At 41.0% G+C, this 25,377-nt stretch overlaps 1 protein-coding gene across 3 annotated transcripts in view; it reads left to right on the top strand.

The window, feature by feature from the left end:
- Window positions 1-25,377, top strand: part of LOC147369000 (zinc finger protein 474) — a 139,666-nt gene that overhangs the window by 20,285 nt on the left and 94,004 nt on the right. For all 3 annotated transcript variants that reach the window (XM_086410708.1, XM_086410707.1, XM_086410706.1), the window contains exon 2: window positions 8,002-9,246. In XM_086410708.1, the coding sequence (XP_086266834.1) occupies window positions 8,215-9,246 (1,032 nt within the window). In that variant the 5' untranslated portion in view covers window positions 8,002-8,214. The remainder of the gene's footprint in view (window positions 1-8,001; window positions 9,247-25,377) is intronic.

Genomic DNA, 25,377 nt, shown 5'->3' with positions numbered 1-25,377 from the left:
AACAAAGGGTGTTGATGTCTGTAATGAACGGTAATGATGATCAATTTAAGCATTAGCCAGGCTTTGGGAGGCACCGACCTCCTGGAGGCGGGTAGAGCTAAGGCACAACTTTGAGGCTTTTGGAGGGTAAGAGGGTGATGTGGTTAAAAAAGTTTCCTCTGGGATACTGTGAGGCCCATCTGTCTCGGCCAGGAATGTCCCATCAAGGGCAGCTGTATTCTTCGTTGTGTTTGTTTCAACCTGGAGACACTAGTCTAGTGACTGTACTTCTGACACTAACACTGTGGCTTGGAAGTCTTTGCCAAAGATACTGCACTGAGTTAGCCCTCTGAGACAGTAAATCAAGAGCGTGAAGGCAATGGGAACTGTGTGCAAGCATATCACATGACGGGAACTAGTAAACAATGAATCTATTTCTAAGTCTCTTTAAAATTTAATACTAAAACAAGAGTATCCGTAGTTCTCCCCCCCCTCCATGTTTTTATCAATAGATCAGATTTAAACACTTCATGGATATTGAATATGTCATTCTTTATTGAAAAGGAATTACTGTGCTGTTCTTAACCATTTTCAGTTTAAACTAACATAGATGGTACTTGATGAAGTGGTCAACTTGGCAGAAAGAAAAAAGTCATCAAATTCTAAAATCCCTACAAGGAAGTATAAGTCTCTTAGGAAGTATTTCCAGCCCAAATCTTGGAAAGGCAACAATAGTCTTTATTATTAGTAGCTTACTTATGGTTCTTCTTATTGACTGATTCTTTCTGTATCTAATAACTTAAGATATCCAACATTCTCCATCTGGGGAATCATTTAATGGTAAATCAGGGGCTGCTGTCTAAAGCAGAAGAGTAGCTCTTATTATATCAATGAATAACTAAACAATTATGGGAATGTTTCCAAGAAATTCCGATGGTCTCCACATACACATTTCTTGCCTGTTTGTGTTTTTCTTTTTCCTTTCTTTCTTTTTTCCCCCTTTTTTATCATCTCCCTTGTGGTTGATCCAAACACAGGCTTCTTGATTTTTTTTTTTCTTTCCAAAACTAGGTTCATCATTTCCTGTGGCCCTTTAATAATGTATGAAAATTCCTTCTCAGGTCACTGATTCTTTCTTTTTTGCCCTGGATATTTCCCTACCTCCTTGAACCAAGTATTTCATCCTGATTCAATTTTTACTAGGAAGTTTCCCTTCTGAATTTTTACCAATAAATATGTCATGTTTTTAGTAATTATCTCCATTAGAAAAGACTTCAGCTGGGTTCTCAGTTTTCTGGGAGCAAGTGCTCCTTAAAATGATTTTCAAATATTCAATTGAGAAGAAAAATGGAGGAAAGGGACATGTTAAAGTGAGAATCACAAAAGGTCACAAACTGAAATGAGTCTGAGAATCAAGCATGAATTGTGAATTGAACAAGCGGCTGATGAGCAACTTTTCAAGAGTAAAGCTTGGCTGTCTGATCTACAGTTTCAACCTTGCTCCGTATCCCAGCAATGTTGCCACACTGGTAGATGGCCTCTGGGCCAGATCTTCCGCTTTTTCAAGAGAAACTCCCAGTAACAATTTTGTGTGACATTTGTAAATTTTAAAATAATGGCAACTAGCTCAAACATTTTAAACTCTATCCAGGCCAAAAAGAGCATATCTGTGAGCCATAGATGGCCTATGAACTATTTCTTTAAAGTCTTGAAAAAAACTATTGGAATAGTTATGTTATTGGGATAGAACTATCCTAGGTGTCAGAAAAAAATGTTATGTGGATTTGTTTGTTATTCAGTGGCCTGACTCTCCCACTGTCTAGCCTTTGAATTTCTGTACAGTATAGGCCTCTAATGCAACTGTCCTGGTGGTTTCCAGAACCAGTTCTCCACCACTCCAAATGTCAATATTGCAATTACACGGTCATACCTGTGTGGCATTTATGACTCTTGAGTACTCTGTGATTTGAATACTCAATATAGAGTGAAAATTGCAGGCTTGGTCTAACAATAGCTTTCATGGGGTGGTATTATGAGCCTTAACATAAAATGTCTTTGCAGAAGTTTCTACTTAGAGGCATAAAGAATGCATTTCTCCCATTTTTGGTTTTCATAGCTTTCCTAACACCATAGACTATGGCTACACCTGACAATTAGATGGAATAAAAGTGAAAGAACTTATATCTTGGTTTAAAGTTCTTCATAGTGAAGGAGAGACAAGGAAGGGGAAATTTTTCATTAATTATTCAAAATTAGCCTGGGAATATCAATATGGACAGCCAGATTCCATCAAAATCATGCCTCAGACTAAATGGCTTTTCTGAAAGTGTTTCCATTTTTTACCTTTCAGACACTGCTCCTGTCTTTCCCAAACCATACCACCTCCAGTTCCCAGTTGCTGTCCACGTACATCAAAATTACTGGGAACTGCAAATGCTGCTGGCCCAGGTGCTTCATCCAGAAGGGAGTGTAGGGAACCAGCCAGACTGAAAAGTTATTGATCTCCCCTCAACACTTCTCAGTCATCCTTGATCTATGACTGGGATTGATATACTCTGTAACTCCCTCTATGGCAGTGGGGGCCTCATGGCTAGGTAGTCAGTGGAGGAAAAGTATAATATAAACTTAAGAAAAACACAAATATGCTTAAAATGGCAGATTTCCCCTTATGATTTTATTCAGTTGATCACAAATGGAGGAACAACATTTTCTAGCTTTTGGAAGCTAGTGGTTATGTAAACATTATACAGGTGTGTTTTCAGTGGTCTGAATGAGTTGAGAGTTGAATATTAAGCATCATGGTTTCTGAGACACTATGAAATAATTAGTTTATATTTATTGCAATAGTAAGCTAATATGAAGCTTGAACATCACAGATTTTTATTACTTATATTCTAAGAGTAGTTGTATCTGTCAGGAGACAGAAACCATACTAGTCATTTAAACAGAGAGAATTTAATATAAAGAATTGTTGACCAGGAATGAAGTTGTTACCTAGGTAACTAGCAGAGTTAAAAAAAAAAAAAAACACTGCTATAGAAAGGAAGCAGCAGCTACCTACCATTCCTAGTGCTGAAGGACAAAGGGAAGAGGTTTGAATTATTAGGACTTAGAAATTTAGAAGAAGCACCTTAGGGAGCCAAAAATCTTATTTCCACAGAGGAAGAACAGACTGGCTGATGGTGCTGCCTGGTGGGGGAGGGGAAATTCAGTTTGATTTGCAAATATTGGAAAAACTGTAAACTGGTTTCAGGTGCTGCTTCAGGAAAGAACTGCTTTTGCTGGGATAAAGAAGTATTGCTGGGATAATACAGGAACAAAAGCAGACAGGAAACCCTTTAAAAAGATGCAAGTCTTCTCTCTCCTCTAACCTCACCTTTTTTCTCCAGTACTGGTATTAGTAAATCATAATGCAGAGCTGACTGGCTAAGCAGAAATGGGGCGTGCGGTGTCCCAGTGCCAGCATCACAAAGCTGGATATAGAAGAGAGAGTATAGAATACAGAGACAGTGCATTAACAGCTGGCACAACAATGATGCCTTCTCAGTCTTTCAAAAGCTCATGGGGAAAATAAGGTTCTATTCTCCTGAGATAAATGTCATTAATTTTTTTCTAAAAAAATAATTCTGAAAAAGTATCGTGAATCAGTTTCTTAAGAACCATTGGCTCAGTATTTACAGTTCCAAGCTTTTTCATTTCTGATTTTTAGGGGAAAATATATACTTAATAAGTCAATTTTGCCCTATAAACCCTTTCAACTTTTTTTCTCATCAAAAAAAAGATCTTGAAGTTTGAAATACCACTGTTTTAATTCATTTTGTGCCTAGCTCCATGTTAACTATTAAACTATAACTCAATTAGTATTAGATTTTCATATGAGTTAAAGACTCTTTTAAAAAGTGACTAAAATACAAAAAAAAAAAAAAAAAACCCACCAAAAAACATTTATTTCTCTTATGTAAATAAAGCCCAAGGAAGTCACTCCAGAGTTTCTAAGATGGCTGTAGCATTTTCAAGGACCCAAATTCATCCATATCTCTACTCTGTCGTGTTAAGTGTTACATGAATATAATCTGCCCCAAGACGGCTGCTAGAGTTCCAGCCATCAGTCATCAGAACGAAGGAAAAGAAGAGGAGTAGATTGGTCCCCTACTTTTCAAGAAGAGTTTTTACAAGTGCCACACAGTACTTCCACTAGCTACAAAGAAGCCTGTAGACTTTTGACTAGGAAATCATGTGCCAGCTAGAAAGTGGGGCTCTATTAACTTGAGGGAGTTTGGGCAGAATAACTATTAATAGGAAACTAGCCATCTCTGCCAGACTCTGGGAGGGATATTACCTCATCAATTGTAAGCCTTAGTGTATCAGCTCTGTTTTGAAAGCAAGATTTCATCAGTAAGAAGACTAGAGTGTATATGAGGGTACTGAGCAGGGGAGGCTACTGAATGGGGTCGAAGGAGGACATGGAAGACAAACTTTCTCTATTTTATCATTTTTCTCAGAGGCAGCATAAAACCCAAGTCTACCTTTCTTATTTATTCATTTTTATTCATCTGTCCGTTTAAAGGATTTGGATTCTATACTAGCGGAGAAGGGATCATGTATCACCATATAATTCAAAGAACTAAATTATTTTTTAGAAGGGGTCATGTATCACCATATAATTTAAAGAACTAAATTATTTTTTAGAAGACCACATACTTCTACTTGTGTTCTTTCCCCTCTCTTTTAGAGAAATTCCCCCTAATGCTAAGATAGTTTTTGGATTTTCATGGTTATTATATTCATCCTCGTGAGTTTGTCTCGCCCTTCCCATGAAGTCCAAAGGGCATGGAAAAATGGCATCATATTGATAAAACATGATGCCTTCCAAGACATTCTTTAAATGGCCTATGTGCAAATATGGTCAAAATGAATAATTCAGGCCAATTGGAGTGAATATTTCTTCATGGATGCTTGGGGTGAAATTGGCTGGCTTTGCAAAGTGGTTCTCTTTATAAACTAGCAACGTTGCTTTATAATGTGTCTGGGTGACAGGCCAAATTCTTAAGTGATTTAAGTATATGTAGTTAGTATTTTCTAGCACTTTCACTTTTAGAACTTATAGGATAGAGCAACTGACCATGCTGTGCCTTGTCGCATTGCCTTAGCAGAATCGTTGACAGAAATATCATAAATTTTTCTAGTAAACACCTCAGTCTCCCCAAATTTCACTTGGTCCTAGCTACCTCATTTTCCATACATTGATACCTTTAATCACAATAAGACAGTTTTCAGGAGGACATTGAAGGAGGAATGAGGATGATTAAAAAAGAAAAGATGAAGATTCAATGGAAATGTTATGATTCTTTGTCATTTTTTGCTGCAGAGAAAATGCGTGAATGCCTTCATGCATAAAGATCCATCCCTAATCAAAGTAGCGACAGGGCTGCAGACTGAATGCCAATCTGACCTCTTTGGGCAGCCTTCACTTTCACTCTGCACCCACTATTGCACCCCAATTCCCCTCACCCACCCTCTGTGGCTAGTAGTACAGATTTTTCTTAAGGATACTGATGAGATCAGGAAAGGGTATGTTTTGCACATCATACAGAGAATAACTTCTTCTAGAAAATTATTCACAGCAAAATAAAATGATCCCTGTTGCTTTAAGGAGAAACGCTGTCTTCCTTTAGTAACCCTGATTTCTCACCTGCTTTTTCCATCTCAAAGATTTCTCTTCTTCTGTGCCCTATTCCCCTCCTCTCTCTCACCCCTTCCTTCTTCTAAAGGGGAGCATAAAAGCGGGTGAGAGCTTAGTTACCTTCATAAACCCATGGGGCATATGAATTGTACATTAAAATAGGGATAAAAACTTAAGAAGCTCTGTCGGTGGAATTTTAGACAGAATGAATAATGGAAAGAGTCAAGGACTGAAGCCAAAGAGAGCTGGAATTGATTCCCAGTTCTGTCATTTAGAAACTGACTGTCTTGGGCAAGTTACTTGTCTTTTCTGAGTCATAGTTTATTCATTTGTAAAAATTAAAATAATAATACCTGTCTGATAATCATTTGAGAATTAAGTATAATTATGTACATAAAAATTAGTACAATGGCTGATGCATAGTTAGCATTAAATAAATATTAGTTATCTTTAACATAAAAGAGATGGACGAATTATTGGGGCAAGTCATGGGGCTTTCTCAGAATTCTCATCTGCGGGGAGCAGCGTGGTGAAGAGGGAAGATTGTAAGCAAGTTTAGGGAAGTTTCACAAGTTTAGTTTATTTGATTGCAGTAATTTTTCCTATTGGTCTCCTTAAATACTTTTGCTATCTGCAACTTCTTGGTATCAAGGAAAATGGGAAACTAAAACAGGAAGTCCTTGATTAATAATAAATCAGAACCAACAAAGCAGAATGGTTTGGGGGATTATTTTACCCATGTGCTGTTTAAAATCTAATGAAATAATTTTACTGGATTCTTTGTGTTCTCTAGAGCCACTTTCTCTTTTGGATGGTGATGATCAAGTGATAAATTTTGTTTCTCCAAGCCTCATTTTCTGTGTTGGTCATTCTGTTTGGGGCCAGCACATTCTTATGTCACATGTGTTAATATCACTGTCTTAGGATCTGTCAAAATGAAGAATAACTTCCTTTTCTGTGCCAGAGCTGATTTGATAGCCTTAATTGCAAAGATTCACACTTCTCTTGGCACCAAAATGCAGGAACTGAGTGCAGATCTCACAGCTTTTTGTCCCTTGTCAACCGCAGTGCCTGAACAGTGTTCTGATACAACCAGCACAGCCGTCCTTGGTGCGCTTGAACTCAAGTGCCTGCCGTGGGCTGTTGGGTCTAGCTTCAGATCAGGTGCCGCTCCCTCTGTGAATGGGAGCCAATGCTAAAGAACCCCTAATCCAGAGTGAGGTCATCCTTCAGGAAATGAAGAAGGTCCTAAGACTTTTGAAGATAATCTTTCTTGAGCTGGGTTGTAGACCGGGATAAAACTGACTCATGCCTTTCCCCAAGGTAAAAACTCCTTTGGCTTCTGACTGTAATGAGATCTTATCAGCCCTTTCTTCTAGTTTAGGAAAATTGCTGGCCATGTGTTTATTTAAAAAAAAGATAGTTTGACAAGTAGATTGATGTCTATAAGAAGATATATCTGTATAAAACAAGAACATGAATACAACATCTGTTAAAGGAACATCAACTGAAGTCTGAGCATCTTCATCCTAGGGAAGGTGTACAGATAGACCACCAGGAAGAATAGAGCCCAAGGTTGCATTCTTGGCTTGACAATTACAGCCATAATTTATTAATACTCCAGTCCCATAATAAAGAAGAGTGGATACCTGGTAGGTTACAAGAAGCTTAACTCACTCTGAAGGCTTCCTGATAATCTTCCTGTTCAAGCTTTAATTACTTCTGCTGGTTCTTAATCTTAGACTCATGGACACTCAAAAAGTCTGGCCTGTGACTATAGCTCAAGTAAAAGAGAAATCACAACTAAAAATATTTGATAAATTATTTCAATAAAATTCATTTCACTTGTACTAGTAAGAATTTTATATTTTTCTTTTAAAATTATTATTCTGGGAAGAGGTCCATAGGCTTCAAAGAACTGACAAAGGGATCCATGGCACTAAAAAGAATCCCTAAGGTAATGGAACGTCTTTTGTACTTGATCCGCAGTTTCATTAATCTAGTTTTCAGAAGCCTCGGTTCTCTCCTGCATGATCTCACCACCATGCCTCTTGGTTCATACCATATGTGTCGAGATGTGCAATAATTGTCCATCTTCCTTTGCAGTATCGAATGTTTGATACGGTAACAGTGCTGTTCATAACAGAAATGTTTTTCATATTTATTCCAACATTTACTGAACAAATCCTATGTGTAGTTATTATGATAGCCAAAGAGGATGCTCAGTCAAAAAAAGCACTGCTCTTTATCAACTTAAAATATGTGTGTGTGCGCACGTGAATGTGTGTGTGTGAATGTGTGTGTATGCAATAACTTGTTGATTTATATTTCCCCTGCAGATCTTGGAGGCATCTGAGGTTTCATGGGGACTTTCCAGCATTCCAGACTGCTACCCTGCAATGAAGCTCTGAGTCACAGTCTTTGGGTCTAAGGTACTGGCTACGATGTGGAACCCCAAGACAGCCAACCTGACTAACCTTCACTCTAAGCAGAAGCCCAAAATGCGTCTGGCCTGAAATCAGAGCAAGCCTTAGAGAAAGCCTTCTTTGTTAATGGAAAGAGAAGAGGAGAAAAGGGTTTCCACATTGCAACAGTCTTTCCACCATTCCAAAGAGCCCACCTTTCTTATAAACCAAGCTGTTCTATTTGGTGAGTCCCATCCTAGCTTCTTGCCAGAAATAGAGCGTGACAATCGGGGTGAAAAAATAAAGACGAACCCTCGGAAAAACAGACCTGGAACTGTAATTCTCTCAAAGCAGTCCAGTAGGAGGATTATGTCTGGAAGTCAGCCCAGGCCCCCCGTGATCCCATCCCGCAGGCCCGGGTTCCGGGTATGCTATATCTGTGGCCGAGAATTTGGGTCCCAATCCCTTGGCATTCACGAACCCCAGTGCCTGGAGAAGTGGCGTGTTGAAAACAGCAAGTTGCCCAAGCACCTGAGGAGGCCAGAACCTTCCAAACCACCTCCTTTCAGCGGAAGTGGGTCCTACAGTCTTCAGGCAGCGAATGAGGCCGCCTTCCAGAGTTCCCAGGCTCAGCTGCTGCCCTGTGAGACCTGCGGCCGCACATTCTTGCCAGACCGGCTTCTTGTTCATCAGAGAAGCTGCAAGCAGAAGGTTGAGGGGCCCAGGGCACCAAGCCTGGACAGATCTGATGATCTTGCCGGTCTCAAGAAAGTTTCCAGTGGCATCACAACGCGACCAAGGACTGTCATCTGCTACATCTGTGGGAGGGAATTTGGTACCCTGTCCCTTCCTATCCATGAGCCCAAATGCCTGGAAAAGTGGAAAGTAGAGAATGACCGACTCCCCAGGGAGTTCCGCCAGCCACTCCCACAGAAGCCTCAGCCCGTTCTCACTGGACAGCCCAAACACGCAGGGCCACGTCAAGGCCAGCTCGTGTCCTGCCCAAACTGTAGTCAGACCTTTGCCCCCGACCGCCTTCCAGTACACCAGAGAAGTTGTAAAGCTCAACCTAGTGGGCCAAAAGTTCAGGATTTGACATTAGGGAGTAGAGGTGGCCTGAAAGAGTCCACTAATCCCAAGCCTCAGAGGAACATGGCAGCACCCCCTGTGACTGATAAGGTAATTTGTGCCACATGATATGCATTGGGTAGCCTGGGGATGCATTCTACCTCCAGGGGAATGAGAGAAAAATGCCCCCAGAATCAGCTGCCTCATCCCCTAGGATGGTGTTCTTTCAATGCCCATTTCTGCCTCAGTGAAACCTAAGTTGACCCCCTCTTGGACTCTGGGGCTATATCTCCATTGGCACAGCAGATATAAAAACATCCTTGCCCAGTGGGTCCCTGGTCCTCTTTCATTCTGCTGCCTAAAAGAGAGATGGACTTCTTTCTTCTCTGAATCCCTCATACCAATAATCCTTGGGAGAGATTGTTATTTGAAAATGAGTCAGTAATGCTGTGTCTACATTACAGAGATATAATTCCCATTCCAACAGCCAATATTTATTACTGGTTTATTTTAGTAATCTACCTTAGGAATTCATTTTTGGCAACACTGGGTTATGCTGAGTTTATCGTACTAAAATAGAATCTGTGTCAAAAACCCCAAATGACTTTAGCAGTAATTAAACACTGGAGCACTTGTAGAACTAAACACGCTCTAAAGTGCAGCATGGTTTCTTTTAATGCTTACATGGCTATAGTATATGGGGAATTAACTCCCACACAGACCAAGAGTCACCTAGGTGTGTTCATGGATCTGGGAAATACTCAGTTCCTGCTGCTGCTCTGTACCCCATGTTTGGGTCAGACACCAGGCTGTGACCCCTGATTTGGGCAGTTGTAAATAAGCATGACCCTAGGGGTCCCCAGCCTATATAGTGAAGTGTCACTGGGTCTTGACCTGAAATTTCATCATCAACCAGGATTGGGGAAGGTTGCTTATGAGGGTGGCTACCTGCAAGATAAAGTGTGGTCCATGTGCTTCATTCTGCTGTGAAGCCAGGATAGTGGTTGTCCTGCCACGTGTCACACTTTACAGAACATCAAATCATGAGAGATAGGAGGAGGTCAAGGTCTTTTCTCTATGACTTGCTGCTTGAAACACCCCACCTGTAGAGGTTCTTTAAGTGAACTATTTTCAGGAAACTAAGGTAACCCAACGGAGAAGGCAATGGCACCCCACTCCAGCACTCTTGCCTGGAAAATCCCATGGATGGAGGAGCCTGGAAGGCTGCAGTCCATGGGGTCGTGAAGAGTCGGACACGACTGAGCAACTTCACTTTCACTTTTCACTTTCGTGCATTGGAGAAGGAAATGGCAACTCACTCCAGTGTTCTTGCCTGGAGAATCCCAGGGACGGGGGGGGGGGGGTGGTGGGCCTCATGGGCTGCCATCTCTGGGGTCACACAGAGTCGGACACGAATGAAGCGACTTAGCAGCAGCAGAAGCAAGGTAACCCAAGCTAATGTAAACAGTTAAACCAGACTGACTGGGGGGTGGGAAGACATCTTTTATTTTTAATCCAGTTGTTCTTCATTACTTTTTTATTTTTTTATTGCATTACTTGGGCAAAAGTCAGGTACTTTTTCCAAACTTCCATGTTTAAAATGAAATGATCTTTCACTTGCTGGTTTAGAGATTCCAAAACAATGATCCTAAAGCCGAAGAGTCAGACTAATGGGCATATTTTCCGATGAACTTGAAGAAAGAACAGCTAGTTTCTTTGCCGAATGAAAACCCAAACTCGTAAGTGTGGCATGGGCTTCAGGCTGGTCTCATAAACATGAACTGTTTTTCTCATCTTTTGGCTGTTGCTTTTCTTCCAAAACGTGTGGGGTCTGGATTCAGCGAGCAAAAGAATCCATGTCTTAGAGCCACAAATCAAGAACTCCCGTTAGTGTTCTGACATTCAGCACTGTTTCCTGATTGTATGCATTTTCTTTAAATGTTCTCAGTACAGAACTTGAGATAGGGGAGAGTGTGGTCAGAATGCTCATGCTTGTTGTTGTAACCCAGACTTTGTGCTTCCAAGAGTGGAGCCAGCAGGCTGAGCATAGCATGTTCTCAGTCACAACTGCTAAAAGAGGCTGGCCGGGGCCTCCGGCTTCACAGGAGGACACCTCCTGACTCACTGAGTCATCTGGAGAGGAGACTGTCAGGACAGGAGGCCAGTGATGGCTGTCAGTGACTTTCACGTTTAGATCAGAGGGAGTCCGTCAAAACAAAGGCATCAAGAGGACACGACAGCTATGTCAGAGCACAGCCAACTCTGCTCCTGACCTGAAAAGGCACGTGTCAGTGAGGAACTGGCACCCACCACCGTCAGATGTGCCTTGGCCTGTTTGGGGACCACACAGGCTTTAGTGGAGGGCATGGTAAGGTCATCCAACCTAGGGTCCCTTCAGCTGCCAGATCTGGAGCAAGCTAGGGTTCATTAAAATGGAGAAAACTCCTAGGCTTCCAAGAGGAATAAGACCTCTTGAACCAACAGACTTTATTCCTTCCCTTGAAAAGACATTTGCCACTGCGTTGCGCTTTCGGCAGAAAGCCTCTCCTGGGGAACGTAGTTTTCTGTTGCAGTTGTTATTAGACTCTGTCTATTGCTGTTTTTCTTTTCTTTGTATTATGTAAGATTTAGATAGTGCAGTGAATCGTTCATTTCCATAAAGAAAACGCCCTGTGCATTATTGGATTTCAGAATTTTGTCTGCCTGTGGCGGCCGACTTTTGGCTGACTGTGAGACACACGCACGGTTTTTTCAGTTCAGATGTTTGCTTCCTTTTCCCTTATGCCAGTTAGAACAATTTCCCCCTAGAATCCTTGATCTGAACTCATGTTAGAATCAGCGACCTTGCCCAGTGTTTTCAGGGGGCTCAATCTCGAAGCGAACTCAGGTGAGAAAAACATTTTCAGAATTATGACCACAGAACTTGGAAACAGTTCACTGCAGTTGGGCAACAATGACTGTGTCGCTGGCAGAGTGAGTTACCCTCCGCTCAGAGTGTTCCTCCTGCATAGACTGGCTCCGTTCTCTGATGACAAATGCTCCTGTTACCCTTCAGTCAAATCTAAACAAAGAAACAATGCTGAGATCCCTAAGACAATCCCCCCAACCCAAGTCATCAATGGGCATTCTGCACCAGCTCTGCTTTGCCGCTCACCACAGGATGGGTTTGAACTTGTCCCATTGCTTGTCATCCAAAATCTAAGACTGAATTCACTCTCTCTGATTTCACAGTGACATTGTGAAAGACCCCAAGCAGTATGAAAGAAGAATGACATCCACAAAGCAGATTTTTATTTAAAAGGGTTTGTTCTACTGTTATGTGATTTCAGAGCAGCACCGCACTCCCCCTTTTCCCTCTAGAAGAAGGAAAGCCTGAGCAAGCAATATCCAGTTTAGCAAGATTTTAAAAGTCATGTTACTTGCAGATGAAATTTGATGCATAATGTGGGAAACTAGAGATTATCAGTTTAAAGTTTAATTTGGAGCTTAATGTGATCCTTTGATTTCTATTTTAGCAAGCAGTGTCCTAAGTGATGCTGGAAGTGCAAGAATGGAGGTCACTATTGACCCTTATTTTAATATGAGTGAACACATTTTAATATTTGCCTTTAATATTTGGGAAAAAGTTTGCCCTTTTCCATAAGCTGATAGTATTTCAGTCTTTGACTTAAGGCCTTTCTGGCTAACTGAAACACAGATTGACAGTTAATTAAGTATAACTACAACCCAGAATGAACGCTTTGTTTAACTATCTTTTATTAATTACATAATGCTTGGGGTTATTTTCTTAGTATTTTGATGATAACATGTGAAACACTATTTCTAAAAATCTGATACTATGTTATAAAATAGGCATTATTTTTCTTCAGGGAGATCTGTCTTTTTCTTTTTTTAACAAAGGTTTGTCTCTCTGAATGTAGTTTTAAGCTATACTTCACTTTCACTTTTCACTTTCATGCATTGGAGAAGGAAATGGCAACCCACTCCAGTATTCTTGCCTAGAGAATCCCAGGGATGGGGGAGCCTGGTGGGCTGCCATCTATGGAGTCGCACAGTCGGACACAACTGAAGTGACTTAGCAACAGCAGCAGCAGCAGCATCCTAGAGTTCTGAGCTACAATCCCATAAGGCACATCTCTAGCATCTGGTGCTGCCATCTGGTGTTTTCTTTTAGAGTAATGCCTTCTACACTCAAAAATATTATTTACTGCCTTTCTCTTTGTGTTACCTCCAAATATATTTGAGAATGTGCCCTTATAATACAAATTCTATTTATTTAGGACTACCATTATGTATTTGGTTTAATATCATCAGTGCTGTTCCATTGCTAAGTATCTCATTCTCCAAAAGCAAACCTCCTAGTTAGAAGGTCACAATCAGAGACTCAGAAAGACTCAGAAGGGCAGAGTGAATGGGCTCACGTCGTGAAACACTGTTAAGGTGTGTGTGTGGTAAAAAGTGCTTGTGCTCTGTGCTTAGTCGCTCAGTAGTGTCCAATTCTTGGTGACCCCGTGGACGGTAGCCCACCAGGTTCCTCTGTCCATGGAATTTTCCAGGCAAGAACACAGGAGTGGGTGCCAACTTCCCAACCCAGGTAAAAAGTGTTTGGAGCTTATTAGGAGGCATGCAATACAGGGAGATAACCTGTACTGAATGCATCTATGGCCAGTGCTTTATGTCCATGTCCTCATTTTAATCTTCATAATATTACTATAAGACAGATACTATCTCCCTACTTTCCAAGTGGAAAAACTGAGGTTAAGCACCTAACCCAGAGTCACACAGTGGGTTCAGTTGTGGGTGTCAGAGCCAGATGTGTCTAACTCCAGAGACCCACACCTTTTTATGTTGCTAAAGAGAGAAGCATATGTGTTATACAAAAAGGGTAGGGCTATGCTGCCAGGCTTATGAGTGTTAGTTAAGCAGGGTTAAGAGGACCAAAGTTTGTTCATTCAACAGATCATTCTAGTTAGGCATTCTTGAGCTTCCATAGTGGCTCAGACGGTAAAGCATCTGCCTGCAATGTGAGAGATCTGGGTTTGATCCCTGGGTCGGGAAGATCCCCTGGAGAAAGAAATGGCAACCCACTCCAGTACTCTTGCCTGGAAAATCCTGGACAGTGGAGCCTGGTGGGCTACAGTCCATTGGGTCGCAAAGAATTGGACATGACTAAACGACTTCACTTACTTTGCACTAAGTACTAAATGTAGAATCATTAAAAAGACACAGTTCTTGATCTTGTGGTTTTTAGCCATATGGAAGAAATGACATGAAGTAAATAAAAATAAATATAAAATTTCAAGTTGTAATGTGACAGTGTCTAATGGTGGGAGGTGGACATTCAGGTTCTTGGTTAGAGAAAACCTCTGGGAGGAAGTGACATTTCAGCTGAGACATGGAAGGTGTGAAAACATTAGCCAAGAGGATGTTGGGGGAAGAGAAGGGCAGAAGGAGGAGACATTCTGTGCGAAGGCCTTGAGGTAAGAAAGATCTTAAAATGGAACTAAAAAGTCCACAAGTAGTTAGAATCAAATGAAGGAAGGGGCAGGTACACATGATAAAGCTGTGGAAACAGCACAGTTGCCCAGTGGACATAGGGACACCCGTTATTTGGCTGTTGCAGGAATCCAGGTGAAAGTGGATGAAAGCCTAGCCTAGTTTGGTATCAGAGATAGAAAAAAAGGGACAGTGGGCAGAACCTGGTAATAGTTGGGATGTGGAAGGGTGTGGAAGAGTAAGGAAGAGGGTTGAGGATGACTCCCAGATTTCTAAACTGAGCAACTGTACCAGTTCTATCACTTTCTAAGATGGGAAAAACTTAAGAAGGCTGTTGTGGATGAAGACCAATTGTTCCATTCTGGACATAACTGAGTTCACAACACTTGTGAGAGACATTTTAAATAGATCTGAAAGAATGGTGAAATTTCTACAGTGGGTGGGATTGGGTAAGCACAGAACATATGTGTAACCAGTGAGCAGTAGAAGGACAGTTTTATTTGTGATGACTGTATATGTCTTAAGTTATTAAACACAACAGACATTGACAGAGGAAGATTTGAGCCAAGATAATATCTTAAGACAGTGCAAGCAGATGGAGATCTATTTATACTATATCATTCATTGAAAATCATTCTTGGTTATGGTCATTTGTAACTATAAGACTTTATTCTTTTCTTCCCAAATAGAAAATAAAATTTCTATAAGACTGGCAAAAAAATGCTTGTGAGACATCTAATTAGATAAGTCAGGCTAAATATATAAGTTTGAATCTCAAAAGAGGAATTGGGCTGGGAAATATATTTGTGCATGGTTAATATATATTTAAAGTCATCAGAATGAGTGTAGGACTCGAAAAATCAACCCAGGACTGACCATGAAGCATCACAGTATTTAGGGGTTAGAGAAGAAGAAGCTGGAGAATGACTGACTGGAAATGCTGGATAAATGACTTGAGAGTATGGTGCCCTGAGCACTGTGACAAGAGAAAATGTGGAGAATAAGGGTGTGGGGAACAGTACGCAATTCAGAGGTAGGATGAAGGATGGAACGAGGTGAATGCCAGAAAATCTATTTGATTTGGCCATGTGGATTTAGTTTGACAAACTTGGAGAGAACACATTCAGAGTCATGATGGGGGCTGCAGAGTGTATGGGTGATATTGGACATGTTTTGAGAAATTTGGCTTAGAGATCGGGAGAGAGATAATAGGTAGGCTAGAAATAGAGATTTTCGGTTAAGAGAGGCTCCCTTAAAAGATGGGAGCTTGTAGACTATATTTGATTATTTTGGATGAGGAGCCAGTAGAGAGAGGAAGGTTAAAAAAAGCAGGAGAAGTGATAAGAGCAAATGTAAAACCTGAAGGAGCAACGGGAACCAGGACTGGGGTTCCATGCTGTGAAGTGGAGGGGTTTAGTACCAGGGGATGTTTCTCTATTTCAGGAGGAGGTTGAATGCAAATGAATGCAAAGCTACAGTCTGTTAGCTTATATTTTCTCAGTGAAATACCCAGTAGGCTTATGAGGACTATCAGATGAGGAGGAGAGATGTATAAAGAGAGAGAGAAAAGTGAATCTTAAGGGTCATCTTAGTCCTTTGTCTGTTCATGCCTTCGGTTAAACTAAGTTTCTGAAATCAAGACTAAGGCTCCTAGAACCATTTGCCTCCGGTTCCTAAACACAAGAATGACTTGGAACTCTTTGGAAGTGGTAGGAAAAAGTTCAGTGTGATCCTTCTGGTGGTTCCTACTCATATATTCATCTTCAGTGACCCTAGTTCACCTACTCAGACTCATCAGTGCTGATGTCATGAAAACTAGGCTCAACCTCACAAACCACCCCTTGATGATGCTGCCAGCTGGGCCACTAATAACCAGCTCCACATGTCATTTCCTCATCTTTTCTTGGTGCCAACCATGCCTGCGTATCAGGGCAGCATTCTAGGATCCCACGGCTCTCAGGTGAACTAAGCACAACTTTAAGGTAACAAGACCATTCTCTTCTGCACTAATGGCTCTTGAAGCCAAACCAAAGGACTCTTACGTGTGTATATAGTGTGTGTGAAATATGTGTTGAGGGTGAGAGTTACACATTTTAGAGCAACAGCATCATCAATGAAAGTTGATATATAGCTTCCTGACATAGAAATTGGAAAACAATACTCACCTATACAAATTATACTCTTAACATATTCATTTTTTAAATTTAATTTTATTTTTTATTATATTTATTTTTTAATTGAAGGATAATTGCTTTACAGAATTGTTTTGGTTTCTGCCAAACATATTCATTTCTAAAAGTAAGCCTCAAATTATAATTATATATCATATATCCATAGAGAGACCATAATAGCTACCTCTCTCAGAGCCCAAAGATGAACGCAACAATAGATGGTCCTGCCTTGGTGCTCCAGTAGGCACCTTTCTGCTCCAGTATGTATCTTTCTGCTTCTCTGAAAATAAAAATACCAATTGTAACCTCTGTGAAAGGAGAGGATACATATTACAAGTTCAAATATTATTTAAAGCCTAAAATGAACAGAACTACCATATGCTGTACTCTCAAGGAATTTATCTAGCTTAAACAATTTCATGTGCCTTCCTAAGCCTCCTCTCCATGTTACCCTCATCTCCCTTCTTCCAGTCCCAAACACACACATCCACATTTTCTAGTGATAGATGCTTAGGAAACCTTTACGTAATGACTGAACAGATATACATAGTTCTTAGAAATCCACATTCCAAGGTCAACAATTAAAATCTCTCCCCAAATTCTTAGAACTCCACCAAAAACAGTGTGACACAACCTTGAAAAAGTCCCATTGAAATGGAGGCAATTGTCCTATGAACAGGCCCTCAATGCTAGATGTGAGGACAAATGCAACTTTATGAAGAGCGAGATCATTGACAGAATTTGACATAAGGCTAATTCTTTTACTTTCCCTTTTTATTCTGTAACTCATCTCCTTCTTACAATCCATTGCCTTTTTCACATCTTTACCTCTCTGAGGGTCTTATAGGCAGAGAAGCTTTATTGTTTAGTCACTAAGTCATGTCTGACTCTTTTGTGACTTCATGGACTATAGCCTGCCATGCTCTTCTGTCCATGGGATTTCCCAGGCAAGAGTTACTGGAGTGGGTTGCCATCTCCTTCTCCAGAGCATCTTCCCAACATAGATATCAAACCTGTGTCTCTTGCATTGGCAGGCAGATTCTTTACCACTAAGCTACCAGGGAAGCCCTATAGGGAAAAAGAGGTCCTGCAAATTAAAGAAGGGTCTCAACAAATTTCCAATAATCCTACTCCAAGCATCAACTCTGATGCCATGATCCTGTCATTAAAAGTCCCTAAGCAGCTTTCACATCTACCTTTGTTTAAGCAGAGAAGGTAAAAACAGAGAGATCACTTGTCCCAAACTAAAGCTTCAGGAAATTAGAGGTTGAGGGAAGAGAGAGGAAAGGGAAAAATGGGAACCAAAAACTCTGATAAGAAAGGAGAAGATGACAAACAAATAACAAAATTGTTTCTTAAGGATAGAATCCTTTCTGTCTTATATCCAAGATGAAATTTTTCTTCTTTTCATTGGAAAACTTCTTTCCTGGGCCTTTCCCAGAGCTGGGGGCCCTCTAGTATACAAGCTGTATCAAAGCAGGCCCTGCTCCCATGTTCCAGGTCACATAGTGCCCCTGCTGTCCTTTTTTTTTTCTCTCTAGAAGCTGGAAAAACTGAGTGCCTGCCACAATTATTAGGTTTTTCCTGTCTTCCCCCATTGCTTCATTTTACCCGTGACCCGGAAGCTATCTGAATATGAAGGTCAGGCCTGGAGCCAAACTGAAGAGCACAGGAACACACACCAGGGCCACACCCATTTTATTCAGGGAAAGTTGTTCTTACCAGAATTTGCCAAGAGGTTGAATCCATACCAAAAACACCTCACTTTCCAACCAATAGCTTTCCAAGGGATCAGAAAAAAAAAAAAAAAAACTTTCATCTCCAAATGTGAAAAGAAAAAAGAAAAGGAAAAACCTTAGCTAAGAAACTGTATTCCTTTCATAAACAGACACTTTCATTTGGATTTCATTCTTTGACTTCTGTTTTTCAGCCTTTGTTATCTCAGGACTAGCAAGTAAATAACTAAAATGCCAAGCATATATTCAAAATACCAATAGTTTGTTTTTAAAAATCAGGTACATGAAAATCCTCTAATGTTAACAGCATTTCCAAGTGAATGGCCAAGTCTGTCTTATTGTTAAAAGGAGCAAAACAAATCCCCAGATCACATGTAGCAGAGTCTTTAATAGTTGGCCAATAGACAGGCTGGATTGGAAAATTCCTTTACGTGGCATCCAGTGATTTCCAAAAACAATTTAATTTCAAACAACGATCCTTCCAGATGTGACATTTGGGTAGAATTGTTTGAAAACACTAGAAGTAAACGTGAAATACCAGTGGTTTTGAGACAATCAAACTGCAATTGTTGAGGTTTGAGACTGAACTACACAGTTACTCCTATATAGTAAAATGCTATTGATACTTTTTCTGCATATGTAGGACATGCCTGGGGGGAATGGAAACTTGATTATACACTTTCAAGCTCAGTCAGTTTGCTTGAAATTGTTTTAAATGGCCACAGGCAAAGTTCTGACTTTGGGAACGGCTTTGGGTCACCTGGATCTCCTTTCCCTTTCATCACTTTCAGCATCCCCTTCTCCCCGTCACAACCCCCGTCCCTTGATATTGTTGGAAGGGGGTTGGGGAAATATGATAAAATCCTTCATAGAAAACTCTCATAGGACTATTTGCATTTTGAAAGAGGATCTGGGACAAAGCAGTTTAATCCAAAGGAATGAATTTTTGAGGTAGTCCAGAGAACAGAAGTAGGAATTTTGTGGATTTCTCTCAAATCCCATACAATGGCTGACTCTGTGAACCCATAATGCAGAGCATGATAGTCAGCTGACCACAGATGACCTTCCCCTTCATGTTTCTAGAAGCTGCTGAAATCAAACAGATCTGGAATCAGATGACAAATGCACAGTGAAATCACATCTCTCTGAACAAATGATTTCTCCCTACCTCAGTTCCTCACAGCAAGAGATTCAGTTCAGTCACTCGGTCATGTCCGACTCTTTGTGACCCCATAAACCGCAGCACGCCAGGCCTCCCTGTTCATCACCAACTCCCAGACTCCACCCAAACCCATGTCCATTGAGTCAGTGATGCCATCCAACCATCTCATCCTCTGTCGTCCCCTTCTCCTCCTGCCTTCAATCTTTCCCAGCATCAGGGTTTTTTCCAACGAGTCAGCTCTTTGAATCAGGTGGCCAAAGTATTGGAATTTCAGCTTCAACATCAGTCCTTCCAATGAACACTCAGGACTCATCTCCTTTAGGATGGACTGGTTGGATCTCCTTGCAGTCCAAGGGACTCTCAAGAGTCTTTTTCAACACCACAGTTCAACACATCAATTCTTCTGTGCTCAGCTTTCTTTATAGTCCACCTCTCACATCCATACATGACTACTGGAAAAACCATAGCCTTGACTAGATGTACCTTTGTTGGCAAAGTAATGTCTCTGCTTTTTAATATGCTGTCTAGGTTGGTCATAACTTTCCTTCCAAGGAGTAAGCGTCTTTTATTTTCATGGCTGCAGTCACCATCTGCAGTGATTTTGGAGCCCAGAAAAATAAAGTCAGCCACTGTTTCCACTGTTTCCCCATCTGTTTCCCATGAAGTGATGGGACCAGATCCCATGATCTTAGTTTTCTGAACGTTGAGCTTTAAGCCAACTTTTTCACTCTCCTCTTTCACTTTCATCAAGAGGCTCTTTAGTTCCTCTTCACTTTCTGCCATAAGGGTGGTGTCATCTGCATATCTGAGGTTATTGATATTTTTCCCAGCAATCTTGATTCCAGCTTGTGCTTCTTCCAGCCCAGCGTTTCTCATGATGTACTCTGCATAGAAGTTAAATAAGCAGGGTGACAGTATACAGCCTTGGTGTACTCCTTTTCCCATTTGGAACCAGTCTGTTGTTCCATGTTCAGTTCTAACTGTTGCTTCCTGACCTGCATATAGATTTCTCAAGAGGCAGATCAGGTAGTCTGGTATTCCCATCTCTTTAAGAATTGTCCAGTTTATTGTGATCCACACAGTCAGAGTTAAACATGAGAATACCTGCAAAGAACCCGGGATCATGTCTGACAAACAACCACATGTCAGTACGTCCCTATTTGCTTCGCAGTGGCAGTGCAGGCAGCCTGAAGACCTAATGTCTGGGTGAAAAGCAACTCTACCATTTACTAACAGCTCAGTACCTCAGTCTCCTGGTTTGTAAAATGGGAATACTGCATTTTATCCAGAGGATTATTGTGAGAAGTATTAAGATAAAGCATCTTAAGTGCTTACTGCAGGGACTGGCACTTAGAAAGTGCCTCGTAATTGTTAGCTGCCTCTTGGTCGGACATTTTTGATATTGGAATATACACAAGGATTTCTTTCTATTTTATATTGGAGTATGGTTGCTTTCGCAGTGGCACTAGTGGTAAAGAATCCACCTGCCAATGCAGGAGACACGAGAGTTGCGGATTCTATCCCTGGGATGGGGCAATCCCCGGGAGGAGGGCATGGCAACACAGTCTAGTATTCTTGACTGGAGAATCCCGTGGACAGAGGAGCTTGACTGGCTACCGTGCATGGGGCCGCAGAGAGTCAGACACTACTGAGCGACTGAGCCCTCAACAAGCATAGTTGCTTTACAATATTGTGTTAATTTCTGCTATACAGCAAAGTGAATCAGCTATATGTATACATACATCCCCTCTTCCTTGGTTTTCCTTCCCCTTTAGTTCACCACAGAACATTGAGCAGAGGTCCTCGTGCTGTACAATCCGTCCTCAGTTATCTATTTTATACATAGTATGCATATATGCCAGTCTCAGTCTCCCAATCCATCCCAACCCCTCATCCATACTTCTGTTCTCCATGTCTTACACAAGAATTTCTAAGAGGTTTTGCTCTTTTTTCCTCAAGTATAGGGAAGAAAAACTTTCCCTCTTATTTCCCCATCTGACCTTACTGCATGCTATGATATGTCTTCTGCACTCACCACAAACATTTCAATTATTTGGCCTAATAGAAGGGATAAGGAGTGTGGAAAATCTAAAACAGAAGCTATGGCCCAAATTCTTTATGTTCATTTTGTCAAGCAGAAAGAGGAACACTGTGAAAAATCCTCCAGCAAGTAAATGACTTGAGGGTTGTGCACAGTTACTGGGTGCTCTTGTGCTCTTGGACTCTCCTCCCTTCACAGAGGGGCTTCTTTTGCCTATGGATAGGTTTCTAGCCTCCTGTCAAGCTCTGTTCAAATTGCCTAAGTGCTTATAATCAAAGAGAGCAGGGACATTTCAGTGTGACAATCACTAATATATTGCTGCCTACTTGTTTTCTAAAGTGCCTGCCCTACTTCTTAAATTCCAGAGCCAGAGGTTCATTCCTTTGACTCAAAGCACTGATTCCATAGGAAATCCCAGCTAAAATGCAAAGATCCCCTAGATACGGAGCAAACCATGTCTAGCCACTGGCACATTCATGCAAATTAACTAAGTTTAGCTCATTTCTTAGAAATTAAATATAAGGCAAATACCTTTTGTTGAGGAGATAAGTGGGGCACCCTGAGTATTCACTGAAAGGACTGATGCTGAAGCTGAAGTTCCAATACTTTGGCCACCTGATGCAAAGAGCCGACTTATTGGAAAAGACTCTGATGCTGGGAAAGATTGAGGGCAGGAGGAGAAGGGGGCGACAGAGGCTGAGATGGTTGGATGGCGTCACCAACTCAATGGACATGAGTTTGAGCAAACTCCGGAAATGGTAAAGGACAGGGAAGCCTGGTGTGCTGCAGTCCATGGGTTTGCAAAGAGTTGGACACGACTGAGTGACTGAACACAACAAAGTTGAAGAGAGAGTGGGAAAAATAGGCTGCTCAGTCACAAGCTCATATACTTTCAGAGTTTGGCAGCTGCATGTAGGGCCATAGGGAGTGGTGGAGAGTACAGTATCCGTAAGAGTAAGTCCCACCTAAGGATATTCACATTTGAAACTTCTAAGAGCATCATGCCAGTCAAATAAAACATGAATGTCCATTGGCTGAAATTGTGCTGAGTCCATCAGTTTGCAGTCTGAAATCCAGAATATGAAGCAGAGAGGAGGTAGTTCTATGGTGTAGCCTGGGTAAGATGCTGTAAAGAGGATAGCCTGGTCACGAAGGACCCATGATATGACCCACAGAGTTGTGTAGTAGTCGAACACAGGGACCAGGCACACAGGCTTCATGCCAGGGCTGAGGGTAACTCATGCCAGCTGCCAAACACCATCTGGATCACCTGTGGGAGACTCCAGAACAGTGAGGCCTTTCTTGTGGGTCAGATATCTGGGAGCCAAAGCTTCTAAAATTTTTAAGGACCACAAAAAAGTCCAGGATCCTAGAACAGTTTCCCATCTGGAAAACAATCACCAGAACTAATCAGTGTGAGTTCAAACACATCAATGGGCAGAGAGGTCAAGAAGGCTTACTCCACATGGCAAGTCCCTTTCTTCCCTTGTTTCTTGACTAATTTCAAGGGGAATGGGCTCTGTACACCCCACTTAGGGGTCTGTCAACCTGACTTACTGCCTCAGGCAAAGAGCTTAGGAAAAAAATTAAAAATATTTCCCAAATAAAGGTGGTGAATTTAAGTACAATCATCCCCACCGTTAGGGCTAGTTCTGCTTCTGTCCCTAGCACGGTGCCTGGCACATGGCCTGTAATCGGAGTGTTCTTCCTGAACAGCAGCATCTGGGCTACACTTGAACCACCTCCTGAGTGGTGGAACCACTCCTGAGGAGGTGGAACCACCTCCTGAGTGGCCCTTTCCTCCCAGTGCATTTCCAGTTAGTCAGTCTCATCTGCTGACTGAGTCTCATCCGTGTTTTCAGCAGAGGTCTCTGGTTTCTTTCTGCTCACAGTGCAACTTCAATATCGATATTTAGAACAATTGCTTTATTGGCTTTCATGAAATTGAAATGTCTGTGATTCAACCCAGATGTGTGCAGAAATGACCATACTATGCTCATGACCACCAACAGACAGGGCCGATTCTAGGCCATGTCCTGACACAGGAGGGCAAGGATTGTCCTGTATGCTTTCCCATGGTCACCATTTTAAAATATTATATCTCGTGATTTGCATCATTACAGATTAATGATCACAACTAAGATGGTTTGAAAGTGTCTTCAGGTGGGGCACTTTTTCCTATTTGACTCAAAGTGGTGGTTCGGGGCACAAGGACTGTTTCCTTTTCAGGACGTTCCCACACTTCTGGTTTCCCTGATCTCTTTTTGACTCAGGTTAATCAGTGTCCACAAATGAACACAGCATGAGGCTGTGTTGTTACAGGGATGTTATCATACAACCTAAAAGGGGAAAAAAGGGCCATTCAAGTTGCAGTAGTGTTTGTTTCTAAGTAATGTATGAAACATGTTACCTGGGGGAAAGAGCCAGGCCTTTTATTTACATACATATTTGGTAATAAAGACATCTTTTACATTTCGATATGGCTGCTTTGGCCTAGCCCCACTAAAATAGCCTCTCCAAAACCAGCAAGCCAGATACTTCAGTGACAGCAAATAAATCCAGCTAACTGCAGCCTTCCCATGTGCAAACGTGGGAGGCTTACTTTGTTCCCTGGTAACAGGTAGATAATTATACCTGTGACCTTTTAGAGGCACAGGATGGGGAAGCATTTGGGAGGCTGAATGTTAGACAATGATTTCTCAGTCCAGCCACAGTCGGCAACATAGGCCCCAAGGAATGGTTCAGTCCATGCATCCCCCAAACCAACTTTTTAGCTGTCACTTTTCAACACAAGATGCTTCATACCTTACAAGTCTCATCCAGTTATTTGTGAATTCATTTTTTGGTGACTGCAAGCAAGCCAGGGAAACAAGTCTGAATAAAATAAAACTATCAGGAAGAGCTATCTTATGTTATGGTGGAAACAGACTTGTGCTAAATCCTGTGTTCAGATTATTTTTCCAGGCCTTTGTAGCTGAATTCTAGGATTTCAGTTAAGTTGCATCAGGCAAGCATTTAGCTAATACATTCAATGATAAACAATTGACAAAATAAGATAGCATTATTGGGATAATGTAATTTAAGATAGTCAATACTTTCATTTTGTATTGTATATTGATTTTATTCTATGCAAAGCTGAATTCATTCCTAATGTTAATTTTAATGCCAATTACTAATTGGTTCTATTACTAAACTGTATTATATACAACACCTTAAATATCATCATCATCAGTCGTTTCAGAAAGTAATTTGGACTCCACTTGATTTTTCCTTTTAGAACTGATTTTATTACCTAATCTCGGCCTAAGTTTTGACTCTGAAGTTGATATTTTTTATTGCTTTATTATTCTTATAAAAATGACACAAGTTCATTATAAAAATTCAAGCTGTTATAAAAGTATAAAATTAGCATAAAAATTGTCAACCACAATTTAGGTTGACCTTAGTGAATATTGTTCCAAACATCTATGTAAATAACATATTGACATGCATATTTTCATTGAAATGAGGTCATCTTATCAAAGTTATTATTGATGAAGATAATATATTTAATTTTACTTGAATTCGACAATAGGAGCCAAATGAAACTTCATTTGGCTGAAGTTCATTGCTGAAATTCAGAAAAATATTTCTTCA

The sequence above is a fragment of the Bos grunniens genome, chromosome 7 (genome assembly GCF_055505025.1).
Source record: "Bos grunniens cultivar Pamir isolate PY7600 chromosome 7, Bosgru_T2T1.0, whole genome shotgun sequence".
Taxonomy (NCBI): Eukaryota; Metazoa; Chordata; class Mammalia; order Artiodactyla; family Bovidae; genus Bos; species Bos grunniens.
This window is presented reverse-complemented; position numbering and strand designations above follow the sequence as displayed.